Source organism: Myotis brandtii, unplaced genomic scaffold (genome assembly GCF_000412655.1).
Source record: "Myotis brandtii unplaced genomic scaffold, ASM41265v1 scaffold463, whole genome shotgun sequence".
Lineage (NCBI taxonomy): Eukaryota > Metazoa > Chordata > Mammalia > Chiroptera > Vespertilionidae > Myotis > Myotis brandtii.
In genome coordinates this window covers 2,016,539-2,029,487 of record NW_005367694.1, presented here as the reverse complement: position 1 = coordinate 2,029,487, position 12,949 = coordinate 2,016,539, and the positions used below count along the sequence as shown (strand labels likewise).

The following is a 12,949-nucleotide window of genomic DNA, read 5'->3' as shown; positions in this document are numbered from 1 at the left end:
TCACTTTAGCCCCGCCCCCAAAGGCTCCTGGCCCCGCCCCGTCCCGAGGTTCCTGTTACCCGCGTAGCGCAGGCTTTTGCCGAACATGGCTGTCCACAGGTAGGGCACCGTGCAGATCTCCGCCTCCTGCGCCAGCATGTTCTGGGCCGCCACGCGTCCTGCGGGACCCAGGAGAGTGAAAGCCCGACACGAGCCCCCACCGCCCCTGCACTGCCTGCCCTTGCTCTCTGGGGACCCCTCACATATGGGGCTACTCCTTCTCGCCTCCCCAGTGGTCCAGAGGCACAAGCTTGGCTGCAGCTGATTGGTACCAAGGGGGACACCTAGCTCAAAGCTGGCCACTCAGATGGCTTCTCTGGGGAGTTTGAATGAAAGGTCCTGGGTCTGGAAGGTGGGTTTCCTGGGGATGTGGGGCTGCCCGGCCATCTCAGGTGTGCGCACAGGCAACTCATGGGACATATGGGGTCTGAGGAGGGAGGCAGGAGAGCAGCTACAGCCAGGGCCCCAGAGAGAATAACAATGGTGGCTTCCCAGTTCATGAAGCCCCACTGGAGCCCTATGGTTGGGTGTCTGTGAGAGTCCCCTGGACCCTCCCATTAAACTCTAATTACACTGATGAGTAGAATTGGCTCCTTAAAACCTAGCGGCCACCCTCTCTGGCTCCTGCAGTACCCCCAGGGCCCAGCCAGTCCCTCTAAGCAGCTCCATGGGGGCTTTTCCTGCCACCTGGGTTTGAGCATCAACCTGTGAACCAGGAGGTCACGGTTCCATTCCCGGTCAGGCACATGGCCGGGTTTCAGGCTCGATCCCAGGTGTGGGGCATGAAGGAGGCAGTCGATTAATGATTCTCTCTCTACCTCTCCCTTCCTCTCTGAAATCAATTTAAAAAAATATTTAAAAAAAACAACAACCTAGCACCAACTTCAGACCTTGGATCTGAACAGAAAATAGTACCAGCAGTGGGGTTTCAGGCAGCAGAGGCTCAGGAAACGTGAAGGCAGAGGGGAGAGGGGGGGAGGGGAGGTGGGTGCAGGGAGTCTGGAGTCCTCCCCATAAGGTATCTAACTTGCTGGCACCTGCAGCTTAGGGGCCTAGACCAGGTGTGTACAGTGAGCACATCTTCAGAGGCTTGGTGAGGGGGAAATCTGTTCCTCAGAGAGCACAACAGTTCCCCACTGAGCCCCAGGTTTCCAGGCCCAGACGGCCACTTCACAGGGGTCTGCATGAGACAGCTGGGTTCCCAGAGTCAGTCCAGTGACCCAAAGGAGACAGAGCCCCTGAGTGGGGAGCTGGCCCACGTCCTACTACATCCCTTTCTCTCTCCCTGGTGAACGTGTGTCTTTGAGTGAAAAAGAAAAGGAGAGGCTGCTGGCCCGGCCGGTGTGGCTCCGTGGCTCAGTGTCAACCTATAACCAGGAGGTCATGGTTCGATTCCCGGACAGGGCACATGCCCAGGTTGTGGGCTCACACCCCAGCGTGGGGCATGCAGGAGGCAGCCGATCAATGTTTCTCTCTCATCATTGATGTTTCTCTCTCTCTCTCTCTCTCCCTCTCCCTTCCTCTCTGAAATCAATAAAAATATATATTTTTTAAAAGGAGAGGTTGTTGGAAGGACAAGTGGGGTGGGGTGCTGTGGCTGGCTGAAAGGGGTGTCCAGTTAGCACAGGAGGGAGGTCTCTGGAGACGGGCCACACACAGGGCTTGCTCTGTGAGCCGCTTGATCACCTGGATGAGGCTGGCCCAGACAGGCCACCACAGAGCTTTGAATGCCTTTGCCACCAGCAATCGGGGCCCAAGGTCAGAAACTGAGGGATGGGCCTGGGGGAGGCTGAGGCCCTGGGACAGCCTCTCTCCCCGCCTCACCCCCTTTATCCTGCTGTGGGGTTGGCCATACCCTGAGCATGAGCCATCTGCCAGTGTGGGATGTTCACTTTCCGATTGTTCCTCCAGGCCAGGGGGAAGGTGACGGCGTCTCCGGCCGCAAACACGCCTGGGACATTGGTCTGCATCATCTGTGGGGAGAGGGCACAGGACTCTGTGAGAGGGAAAGGGGCCCTGCCCTGGGCCTCCCCCTGCCCCTAGCCCAGCACCCTTCCCACCCTACCCAGCCCCACCTTGTTGACAGGGATGAAGCCTCTAGAATCCAGACCGATGCCGCTCTGCCTCAGGAAGCCCGTGGAGGGCACCGCACCTGACAGGATGGGGCCGCTGTGTCCACGTCTCTTGTCTCATCGCTCTGCGTGACCCACACCCTTCACTGGTCACAACCAGCCCCAGGCTGACCATCCATGGGCTGCATGCCCTGCAGCCTGTGTGTGTCCTGTCCCTTCGGCCTGGATCCCCATAGACCTCCGTGCTTCCCGCTAGGCCTCGGGTGTCACCTCCTCGGAGAAGCCCAGGAAGCCCCCTGATAGGGTGGGCATACCGCGCCACCCCAGCCCTGTGCTGTATCCCCAGCTTTGTCCCTTCCCAAACTGGCATCTCAACTGGATCAGGGACCAGCTAGAGGCATGTGTGTCCTGCGGCCCTCACAGGGCGGGCCATGGACTCAGGTACGAGTGGGCAGTGGCCAAGCCGCGTGTGCCCATGCCCCAACAGCCCTTGGAAACGGGTATAGTGGTGGTTCCCATTTTATAGCTGTGAAAACTGAGGCTCAGGATGCCCAGCCGGCGTGGCTCAGTGGTCAAGTGTCGACTTATGAACCCGGAGGTCACGGTTCGATTCCCACTCAGGGCACATGCCTGGGTTGCGGGCTTAATCCCCAGTGTGGGGTGTGCAGGAGGCAGCCAATCAATGATTCTCTCTCATCATTGATGTTTCTCTCTCTCCCTTGCCCTTCCCCTCTAGAATCAATAAAAACCTTAAAACAAAACAAAACACTGAGGCTCAGAGAGGGAAGGGACTGGCTCAAGGCTCTGCTCACTCATGCCCGCCTGTTCACCCACTCACCAATGCCCACCACACAGACGTCAGCCCGCACCACCTTGCTGCTCTTCAGCACGACCTCCTTCAGCTGTGGGGAGTAGGTGGGTTAGCAGGTGTGCCCAGCTCCCAGGCACCAGGGAGTGGAGACAGAGAGCGGCCGGGGGCAGGGGAAGGGCCCACCTTTCCCTCCTGGGCCCGCAGCTCCGACACCTCTGTCTGCATGTAGAACTTGACCCGGTTGTTCTCAAACATCTGTCAGGGCAGGTGGGCCATGGGCGGTAGGTGAGAGCCCGTCTGGGGCTGGGCTGGGTGCCCAGGGTTCTCAGGGGCTGGGGACCAGGGTGGGCTCACCTTCATGAGGGCACGACCTACGCGCTCCCCCAGGAACCTCCTGAACGGTGTCTCCTCCAGCTCCACCACGGACACCGAGTGGGCCTTCTCAGTCAGATAGGCAGCCACCTCCATCCCTGGGCCGGGGTTGTAGGCAGCGGCTGGCACCCTGCACCTCCCAGGGCCAGCACTGCCTGGGGACTGGCCACCTCCGCCCCACTCTCCACAGCCGCTCACCTAGGAAACCGGCTCCCACGACAACTGTGTTGCGGCCCCGAGCCAGCCTCACCACGCGATTGGCATCCTCAGGCGTCCGGATGGTAAACACGTTCTCCACCTCTTTGCCTTTGCAGCTCAGGGTCTTAGGGCTGAGACACAGCCAGTGTCAGTGAGGGGCTCCGGCACCCTGAGCCCACCCATCCTGGCCGGTGCCCTGCCTGGTGCCCAGTAGGGGCCAGCAGGGCAGACACTCCCACCTGCTCCCGGGAGCCAGCAGAAGCTTGCTGTACTCCAGCTTGAAGCCGTCCTTGAACACGACCTTCTTGTTTCTCACGTCCACTGTGACCACCTGCAATCCGCCCAAGACAGAGCATGGACCTGGGCCCGGCCACCCTCTTCTGGCTCCTGCAGTACCCCCAGGGCCCAGCCACCCTCTTCTGGCTCCTGCAGTACCCCCTGGGTGCCCAGGGTTCTGAGGGGCTGGGGACCAGGGTGCCACAATTCCAGCAGTACCCTCAGGGCCTGGCCAGTCCCTCTGAGCAGCTCCATGGGGGCTTTTCCTGCCACCTGGGCTGTCCTTCCTCCCTCACCTGGCAATTCCTCCTCACTCTTTTTATTTATTTTTTTGTTAATCCTCACCCAAGGATTTTTTTTTTTTTTTTTTTTAGAGAGAGAGAGCGTGGAAAGGAGGGTGAGAGACATAGAGACACATTGATGTGAGAGAAACACATTGATCGGTTGCCTTCCATACTCATGCCCTGCGGGGCCAGGGATTGAGCCTACAACCCAGGCACATGCTCTTGACTGGAATCTAACCCCTGACCCTTCAGTCCGAGGGCTGATACTCTAACCATTGAGCAAACTGGCCAGGGCCCTCCTCACTCTTTAAGCTTCACCTTTCCCTCAAAGCCCGTCTTCTACTCCCAAGTCCCACCAGGTTCTTCCATCCCAGCCCTGAGCAAATCATCTATGTCCCCACACTGGGGACCTGGGACATGTGTCCAGGACCCTACCAAACAGGAGATCCAGTGCAGCCTCCCAGGCCCGGAGCACCCCCGGGTGCCTGGGCAGCAAGGCCAGGAGGGCAGAGCACACCCATACCTTTAGGAGCCAACACGACCTCACACCCTTCAGGGCTGCCCAGCTTTGTCCCTACCTGAGCCTCCGTGAGCACCTCGATGCCATAGGCTCGGAAGAACTCCTTGGGCCTGAGGGCCAGCTGCTCAGGCTGGGCGTCCAGGGACTGTAGGAGAGAGCCAGCTTGAGACGGAGCCAAGCAGCTATTGTTCCATTTTGCAACAGAGGACCTGGGACCCGAGAGGGTGGAGCCAGCCCCAGGTCACACAGGGGGTGCAGGACAGAACTCAACAAACCCAGATCTTCAAACTCTGGGGCATGAGCAGAGGGCAGCTGGCTGGACCCCCAATGGGCAGCAAGCAAAGCTCTGAGTGGGCCTGACTGCATCGAGAGGGATAGAGCCCCCACCCCCACTCACCCCACCCCACCCCACCCCACCTTGCTGAGCTTGGGCCGGTCATAGGGGAGGTGCCTGTCCAGCGTGCACAGGACGATCCTGTCTGAGAAGCCCTCCTGCCGCAGGGTCTCTGCACACACCAACCCGGCAGCACCTGAGGGGAGGGGTTTGCGGATCAGGGACCACCTCTCCCCCACCCCACCCTGCCTCTCATGATCCCAACACCAACCTGCGCCCACAATGAGCACGTTGGTGCTGCCGCTGTGGCCAGCACTTGGAGAGATGCACTTGGCCATCACCTTGGTCCTTCGCTGCAGCTGCAAGGCCTGGGAGTCGCCAGAGAGTGGGGGGGGGGGCAGCTGGGAGCTGGGGGTACGGCCAACCTCCCTGCCACAATCCCAGCAGACCAGCCCCATCCCCGCCCTGCACCCTTCACTCTGCTCCCCGGCCACACTCACCAGACTCCCTCCCACCACAGGGCTTTGCACAAGCTGTTCCCTGGGCCCAGATGCCCACCTCAGGCTCTCCCTCTTACCTGAGCCCAAGCCACACCCTTACCTGCTTGCTGGCCCGGACGTACACCTTCTCCTTCTCAATCTTCACCTGCAAGTGGAGGGGCTCAGAACCAGGCTTTGGGTGCTTCCGTCCCTGACCCTGTACCCCTCGGCTCCTACCCACCACACACCCAGCCCCACCTGGAACTTGTGCAGACTGTCCAGGCCAGGGAAGTCCTCCAGGTCCCCGGTGCTGATGTTGAAGCAGGCGCCATGCCAGGGGCAGCGCACCCGGCCCCGGGACAGCACGCCTGGGAGGAGGCAGTACCGAGCTGGGGCCGCCTGCAGGAGCCTCTCTCCAAGGTCTCCTGTGTCCCAGCACCTGCTGGCCCTTCCACACAGCCCCAGAGACCCCGCCAGGAGGTGAGGAACAGGAGGCCCAGGGAGGAGCCAAGCTGGGCTGGGCCTGGTGGTGCTGGGGCTTAATGGTACAGTGGCCACGCCCACTTCAGGAGACCCAGACAACTCACCTTTTACCAGGGGTGCACCGTAATGCGGACACTTGTGGCCCAGGGCATGGAACTCCCCGTTGTCCTTCACCAGCAGCACCTTCCCCCAGCCCAGCTCCACTTCCCGCATCCTGGGGAGGGGCTGCGCTCAGAATTCAGGCCAGGTGTGAGGCAGCACCTCCTCCCAGAGGCCAGCCTTCTGGGGAGCAGGCCCAGACCAGCAGAAGCCACAACGCTGTGGCCAGGCTGGGAGCTAGCCTTGGGCCCTGCCAGGCCGCCCCATCCACCTTACCTAGGGCTTGTATTTGCCCTCCCACCTGGGGCCCTCTGACCCTTGTACCAGGCCCAGCACCCACTGGCCATTCTCGAGGTCCTTGACATGGCAGACAGCGGCCTCCACGCAGTCCTGAGCACCAGGGTAGGGGTGCGGGGCAGGCAGACGCTCCTCCGAGTGGAAGTGGCGGGCAGTGCCGTTGCCCTGGTAGGCCCGGGGGCTGCCCTTCCCGCTGGCTGACAGCTCCTCCTTGCCCCGCTCCTTCTCAGGCAGCACCACCTCGATCTTGAGCTCCACTGTGGGGGGGTAGGGGGCACGGTGAGCCTCCCGCCCGCCCACCTCCTCACCCACTCCACCAGCAAGGAGCCTTACAGTAGGCACGAAGCAGGGCAGGGGCAGCAGGGTGGGCGCTGGGTGGGCCTGAACTGATCTCTGCGTGATTTTTTTTTCAATAACATTAGTGAGGGGCACAAAAAAAACTCCTTCCACCCTGACATCGCCCTTTCTCCAGGAATCTGTGTGGAGGAAAAGCCCTGGTGCCCTGAATCTTGCTCTAACTCCCAAGACAGTCCCCAATGGAGGACAACAACATCCCTGAGGTATATAAGGGGCAGGTTTAGGGTCTGACTCAAGTGAGAACAGGGCATCCCAAATTCGTGTAGCTCAGGTCCCGGCCCGTGAATCTGAGCAACGGGAAATTGAGGGTTCATTGTTCTAGGCTTGCAACTTCCCCATAGGTTTGAATTTTTTTTTCAAAATTCAGAAAAAGTGTACACGACATAAATTCAACTTTTAAAAATAGCTATTCTCACCAATTTGAGAGAATCCTTCAGCATTGACCAAGCCCTGGTTTTTCAGTATCTTCACGTGCAGGGGTCTGGGGCCTTGGGGGTGCATGTGGACAGAGCGGAGAGGGCACAGCGCCCCCCCACACACACCCACACACACCAGCCTCAACACAGAAGATACTTCCACAGCCTGCCCATGGGGCCAACTCTAGGGGAGAGTTGCCAGAGACTGTCATTTTCTTCTTTATACTTTTCTGCATTTTCTAAATTCCCCACAATGTGCCTGGGGTATTTTTCCAATTAGAAGGGAACAATAAACAGAATTTTGAGCAGTGATAATCCGGCCTCCTGGGCAGCTGCTGCAGGGAGGGAGGCTGAGTGAAAGCTAAGCCCCTGGCACAGCGTGGGCCAATGAGGGCGCAGAAGGTTCCTCTCCCAACTCCCAAGGCACCAGAGCTTCCAGGCATCTCCCGGCTTCACCTCTCATCCTCTCCACACCCTCAAGCCTGACACTCCAGAAGCAAAGAACCCAGAGTCACACCTCCCAGCCTTTGCCTATGCAATTCCCTTGGCCCATGGCCCTGGCTAACTCCTGCCCATCCACCTAGACACAGCTCAGGTGTTGCCTCCCCTGGCTGCCCAGCCTCTGCATGTCCCTCCCAGGCATCTCCCGGCTTCACCTCTCATCCTCTCCACACCCTCAAGCCTGACACTCCAGAAGCAAAGAACCCAGAGTCACACCTCCCAGCCTTTGCCTATGCAATTCCCTTGGCCCATGGCCCTGGCTAACTCCTGCCCATCCACCTAGACACAGCTCAGGTGTTGCCTCCCCTGGCTGCCCAGCCCCTGCCTGTCCCTCATCTCATGCTGTGCTAATCCCCTACCATGGCCTGGCCTGGGAGACTGGAGGGCAGCCCCCCATCCTCAAGTTCCAGCCCCCAGCTGGAGTGAAGGTCCACTCTAGGATTCCAGCTGGGCAGGCGGGGCACCTGGGCACACCACATGCTGAAGCTGTTGTGTCAGATGGGGGTGGTTGTGGGTGGAGTGGGCTTTCCCTCCGTCTTCCACACTTTATGTAATAGTGTTAGAATGTTTTCAGAAGAATTAAAGAGAAAAATACTTTGAACCCAGCTGACACCAGCTGTGTGAGCTTTAGAGAGGGAGCTCACAAGAGCAGCTTGGCAAGGGCCCAATAAGAGCCCAGCCAGGCTGTTTTCATCCTCCACCTCCTTCCAGAGGCGCTGCCTGGAGCCATCTAACTGAAAGCCATTAAGGCAGGAGCAGTGGTGGAAAGGGGAGGAGCGTCTCTGCTCACTCAAGAGCCAGAGCAACCCCAACTCCATGGTTCCCAGCTGCCCACTGGTGAGTGGATGCTGAAGGAGATAACATATGCAATCTGTAAACCAGAGCAGAAGCTTAACAGATGCACCTGGGTAATAGTGGTTTATTGGCTAGCTTCGAGCTTCCTGGCAGCTGTGAAGAAAAGGGAAAGCCTTTCTGTAGCACTTGTGGCCGAATAAAAGGCAGGTGACCAGATACCAAGAGAGGTGCACTTCCTTCTAGTTCTGAGCTTAGCAGGAGTCTGGCCTGGAATGCTTCCTATAAGGAACACAGTGCCACTGAAGTACGGGGAGGAAGGAATGTGTGCTGATGTGCCCTGAGCAAGGTAGAAAGTGAAGAATGTGCACAGAGATATACTTATCTGATTTCCCTGCGGTCCCTTCTGATCTTCGGCTAAACCCTCATGGCCAAATGCTCTCACTCCCACACTCTGAAATTCCCTGAGTCTCATCCCTGATCGGCCCAGGGTATGTGCCTGGGGCCTGAGCTCCTGCCTTCCCGCCATAGCCCCACAGGGGAGTCCTGGCTGCAGCCAGTCTAGCCCCAAAAGAGGACAGAAGACGTTTTGCAAGTGCTGCCTGTGTGCCAGACCCTGTGCTAAGCGCAAGAGCCTGCAGAGGGTGCAGAATTATTAGCCCAATCCCTGACCGGTTTGGCTCAGTGGATAGAGCGTCAGCCTGCGGACTGAAGGGTCCCAGGTTCGATTCCGGTCAAGGGCATGTACCTTGGTTGCTGGCACATCCCCAGTGGGGGCTGTGCAGGAGGCAGCTGATTGATGTTTCTCTCTCATGGATGTTTCTGACTCTCTCCCTCTCCCTTCTTCTCTGTAAAAAAAAATCAAAATATATTTAAAAAAAAGAGAATTACTAGCCCATTTTCCAGGTGAGAACACAAAGACTCGGAGAAGTGAAGTCATCTGCCCAGGACCACACACTCAGGAAGGGAGGCTGGATTTGGACTCAAGAGGCCCAGTTCTCAGCACTGTGTCTGGTGTGGTACGTGTGACCAGCTCCTAAACGAGGAGTCCTGGGGCCAGGGGTCCCAGGCAGGCCAGCCTCTGTGTTTCTTTAAAGGAAAGGACAGGTGGCATCTTCTGCCCAGGGCCTCCTGCCAGGGCCAGCCAGCATCCTCCCGCCCGACTCTGATGGGGGAAGGCTGAGGTCAAGACAATGGACATCATTTACCAAGGAGGCAGGTAGGGTGGTGGGATGTGAGTGTCCACAGCACAGGAGTGAGGGGAGGGCAGGTGTGGGCGGGTCCCTCTGCCTGGCAGGGCGTCACACATCTCCTCTGGCCCCAAGTTCCCCTCAGACCCAGGAAAAGGAGAAAAGGCTCAGGCGTTCCAAGGTAATGGAGCCGATGGGTATCAGGTAAGGGGAGATGGGGTGAGCCATCCTGGGCAGCCTGGCCTGGACAGGGTGGGCGGGGCACTGCCTAGGTGTTAGGGAGGCCTCTTGGCCTCAGTTTCTCCCTCTGTGGCATGCCTGCGCCCTTGCCTTCCTGGGTATTGTGAGGATAAAGGAGGGAAATGGGGCCCGAGGGAGAGCCCAGCAGAGAAGAGTCTCCATCAGAGAGCACACCCAGGTCTTCCCAGCACCCTGGGCTGAAACTCCTTGGGCCAGGCCGGGTGGGGATTTCCTGTACGAATGGGAAAGTGTGCCCTGAAAGCCTGAGAAAGTGGCCCAAGGTCACACAGGGGTCAGGAGAGGTGAAGAGGGCTGGGATCTGTCCACTCCGCTCTCACAGCAACTCTGAGAGGTCAGGTTCATTTTGCAGAGAGGGAAAGTGGGGCTCAGAGAGGTCATGTGCAGACCCCGGGCCCCACAGGGGCTGAGGACGTCTGTCCCCAGAGCCCCGTTCCCTGGCCCTGGGGGACACAGCCACCCTTCCCCACCCTGTGGCAGGAGGAACCCTGCCCCCCCCTTTCCAAGAAAGAATCAGTTGTTATCCCTACCACCAGCACCCAAAGCCCAAAAATAAAGAGGAAGGGTCACTGGAAGGGGGCCAGAAGTATAGCTCCAGGCCCCCCACCCCCTCCTGCCTGCAGCGCATTAACATTCGGCTGCCACCCAGCCTGACCTACTTCTGAGGCAGAGAGGGAGGGGGAGGAGGAAGGTGGCAGGGAGGAGGGAGGAGAGATGGAGAGGGGAAAGAAGGAGGGTAGAAGGTGGACAGAGGGGGTAAGCAAGAAGAGAAGAGGTACCTGGCTTGGGCTTGGAGAAGCAGCCGCCCATGGCGAGTGGCCCTCAAATGGGCAGGGGGCAGGTGCACAGATGGTGGGCTGTGGGAGGCTAGGGTGCCCCCAGCGGGGCTGGACCCCCCACGGCCCTTAGAAATGCTGATGTTGCCATCCCAACTGGAGTTGCCTTCAGGACCTGTAGGGGTAGAGAGAGGAGCATCTGTAGGGACCGGGGCTTAGATGGGGATGTGAGTAGAAACGCAGAGAGATAGACTCTGTGGGGAGGGGATCCTAGGAGAAGCCCACATTGGAGCTGGGAGATGTTTCAAATAGGGGAGCCAGACCCCAGAGGAACAATGGGACCCTGGAGGGCACCTCCCCTGTGAGGCCCTCCAGGCTCAGCACCCTCACTCCCCACTCCCACCTTTGCCTGGGCTGTGCCCACTGCCAGAGGAATCTGCCAGACTTGTAAGTCCAGCCCCACAGCGGCCTTGTCCAGGAACTCCCCTGTTTCTGCTGCCCTCTCAAAATCTGGCAGCCTGGGAGCCCTGCAACCCTCCTTTCTCCAGGGAGGCCACCATGGCTGGGGTCAAACACGAGATCCCCTTGGGCAGACAAGAGCCTTCCTGGTCCTCTTCCTACAAGGGGATGACAGTTAGTGCTCCCTGATCCCTGCACCCACCCTCGTTGCCAGGCTCTGGATACCCACCTCCTTTAAGGGCAGCCACTGCTTCTTGCTCCCAGCCCAGAAGTAGACCCAGGCTGCCAGGCCCTGGAAGCCAGGCAAGGGGTCCAGGAGGCAGCCCAGCCTCTACCACTCCTCCCAGTGGGAGCTGCTGCCAGGAGGGGCTGGGGGTGGGGGGGGGGGCTGGGCCAGTCCACTGGTCCCCAGGGAAACCCAGCTCCATGGTGAACAGAAGTGGGCGGCAAGCCCGGGCACACAGTCCTGCCACAGACTATGCTCTCGGCAGCCATGAGCTCCCACCCCCACCTTCACTCTTCACAAATGCCCACCAGGCCCACGACACTGAGGTCATGCCCGATAGCAGATGGATAAACGGAGGAGCCAAGGACTCGCCAAAGTCAAGCAGCAGGTAGGAAGGAGCATCTGGGTGGCCTCCCATCCCCCTCCCACCTTAGTTCCAAGATGGGCAGGGACCCAAGAAGCCAACAGATCACCTTGCAAGCCACAGAGCCGGGGGAGGGGTCACCAGGTCAACCAAGAGATCCCTGCAGCCAAGGCCACAGTCAGCCCATTTGCTTTCCCTGGAAGTTCTTCCTACAGTCTAACTTGAGGTGCAGCTGAAGCCTACTAGGTCTCGCCCAGATCCCAGCAAGGACCCTGGGAAAAGGTTGGGGAAGGACCACCTACTGCCTGGCACCTGATCTTACCTGCCCTAGTGGCACTCCTTACAGTCCAGGAGGCAGTGGCACCCGAAGGCCACCTGGGCACACCCATGCTCTTTCCCCCACTCATCACCAAGGCAGGTTTGCAAAGTGTGGCCACCACCTGCACTGCCTGCACCCTCCCTGGGCACAAGGAGGCCTCTCCCCACGTCCTGGCTTCACCTCTAGCTCAGCCCTGCCCACCTCCTTCCTGCTGGACCACAGATCCCAGAAAAGGTGGGACCTCACCTTGACACCGGGTGCCTGGCTAGGCTGTTCCCTCCCTTCCCAGGTGCTCAGGTGTCTGGACTCCCCAAAGCCTTGGGCCTGGAAGCAGACTTGCTGGGGCTGGAGCCTTCTCCAGGCCTACTCCAGGGCTACTGTGTGCTAAGCCAGCTTGGCGTCCTCCTGCTTCCTGCAGGCCCAGACACCCGCACTCAAAGGCACAAGTCCTTGCCAGGGACATGGCAGGAGGGAACCCCAAGTTTTTTTGTTTTTAAATCCTCACCTGAGGATATGTCTTTTTTTTATTGATTATTTGAGAGGGGAGAGAGAGAGAGAGAGAGAGAGAGAGAGGGAATTATCAATGTGTGAGAGAAATCACCCATCGGTTGCCTCCTGTATGCCCTCTGACCGAGGATGGAACCCCGAAACTTGCGTATGTACCTGACCAGGAATCGAAACCAAGACCCTTCCTGCTCAGGAGGACACTCCCACCACCTTAGCCACACCAGCTAGCGTGGGACCCCAAGCTTTTGCGGAGTGCTGTCTGTCCCTTGCCACAAGCTGCCCAATGCAAAAAAGATTGTAACAGTTGCCTGTAAGGTCCACTAGGGGCCTGTGTCCTGTCCCAGAACTCCCTCCCAGGCGCCCACTAGTGCAGGCTGGAGAGGATCTCCCCCTCCTCTGCACTGCCCCCTTCTTTCCCCTGGGTCCCACTCTTCCCCAAGGGTCACAGGGGCCCTTCCCATACCCACCCCGGGAGGCTCCTGCCCCCGCTCAGGCCCTCGGTGACTTCCAGCCTTCCTCC

General features: G+C 59.1%; 1 protein-coding gene across 2 annotated transcripts in view; it reads right to left on the bottom strand.

Moving 5' to 3' along the window:
- AIFM3 (apoptosis-inducing factor, mitochondrion-associated, 3) overlaps nucleotides 1-11,306 on the bottom strand; it is a 13,642-nt gene extending 2,336 nt beyond the window's left edge. For both annotated transcript variants that reach the window (XM_005875510.2, XM_005875509.2), the window contains exons 1-17: nucleotides 11,243-11,306; nucleotides 10,558-10,729; nucleotides 6,308-6,521; nucleotides 5,973-6,082; nucleotides 5,644-5,753; nucleotides 5,507-5,551; nucleotides 5,178-5,274; nucleotides 4,990-5,102; nucleotides 4,631-4,717; nucleotides 3,732-3,823; nucleotides 3,493-3,623; nucleotides 3,277-3,392; nucleotides 3,106-3,177; nucleotides 2,950-3,013; nucleotides 2,115-2,191; nucleotides 1,895-2,012; nucleotides 60-158 (exon numbers count right to left, since the gene is read on the bottom strand). In XM_005875510.2, the coding sequence (XP_005875572.1) occupies nucleotides 60-158; nucleotides 1,895-2,012; nucleotides 2,115-2,191; nucleotides 2,950-3,013; nucleotides 3,106-3,177; nucleotides 3,277-3,392; nucleotides 3,493-3,623; nucleotides 3,732-3,823; nucleotides 4,631-4,717; nucleotides 4,990-5,102; nucleotides 5,178-5,274; nucleotides 5,507-5,551; nucleotides 5,644-5,753; nucleotides 5,973-6,082; nucleotides 6,308-6,521; nucleotides 10,558-10,588 (1,576 nt within the window). In that variant the 5' untranslated portion in view covers nucleotides 10,589-10,729; nucleotides 11,243-11,306. The remainder of the gene's footprint in view (nucleotides 1-59; nucleotides 159-1,894; nucleotides 2,013-2,114; nucleotides 2,192-2,949; nucleotides 3,014-3,105; nucleotides 3,178-3,276; nucleotides 3,393-3,492; nucleotides 3,624-3,731; nucleotides 3,824-4,630; nucleotides 4,718-4,989; nucleotides 5,103-5,177; nucleotides 5,275-5,506; nucleotides 5,552-5,643; nucleotides 5,754-5,972; nucleotides 6,083-6,307; nucleotides 6,522-10,557; nucleotides 10,730-11,242) is intronic.
- Nucleotides 11,307-12,949: the final 1,643 nt, after the last annotated feature.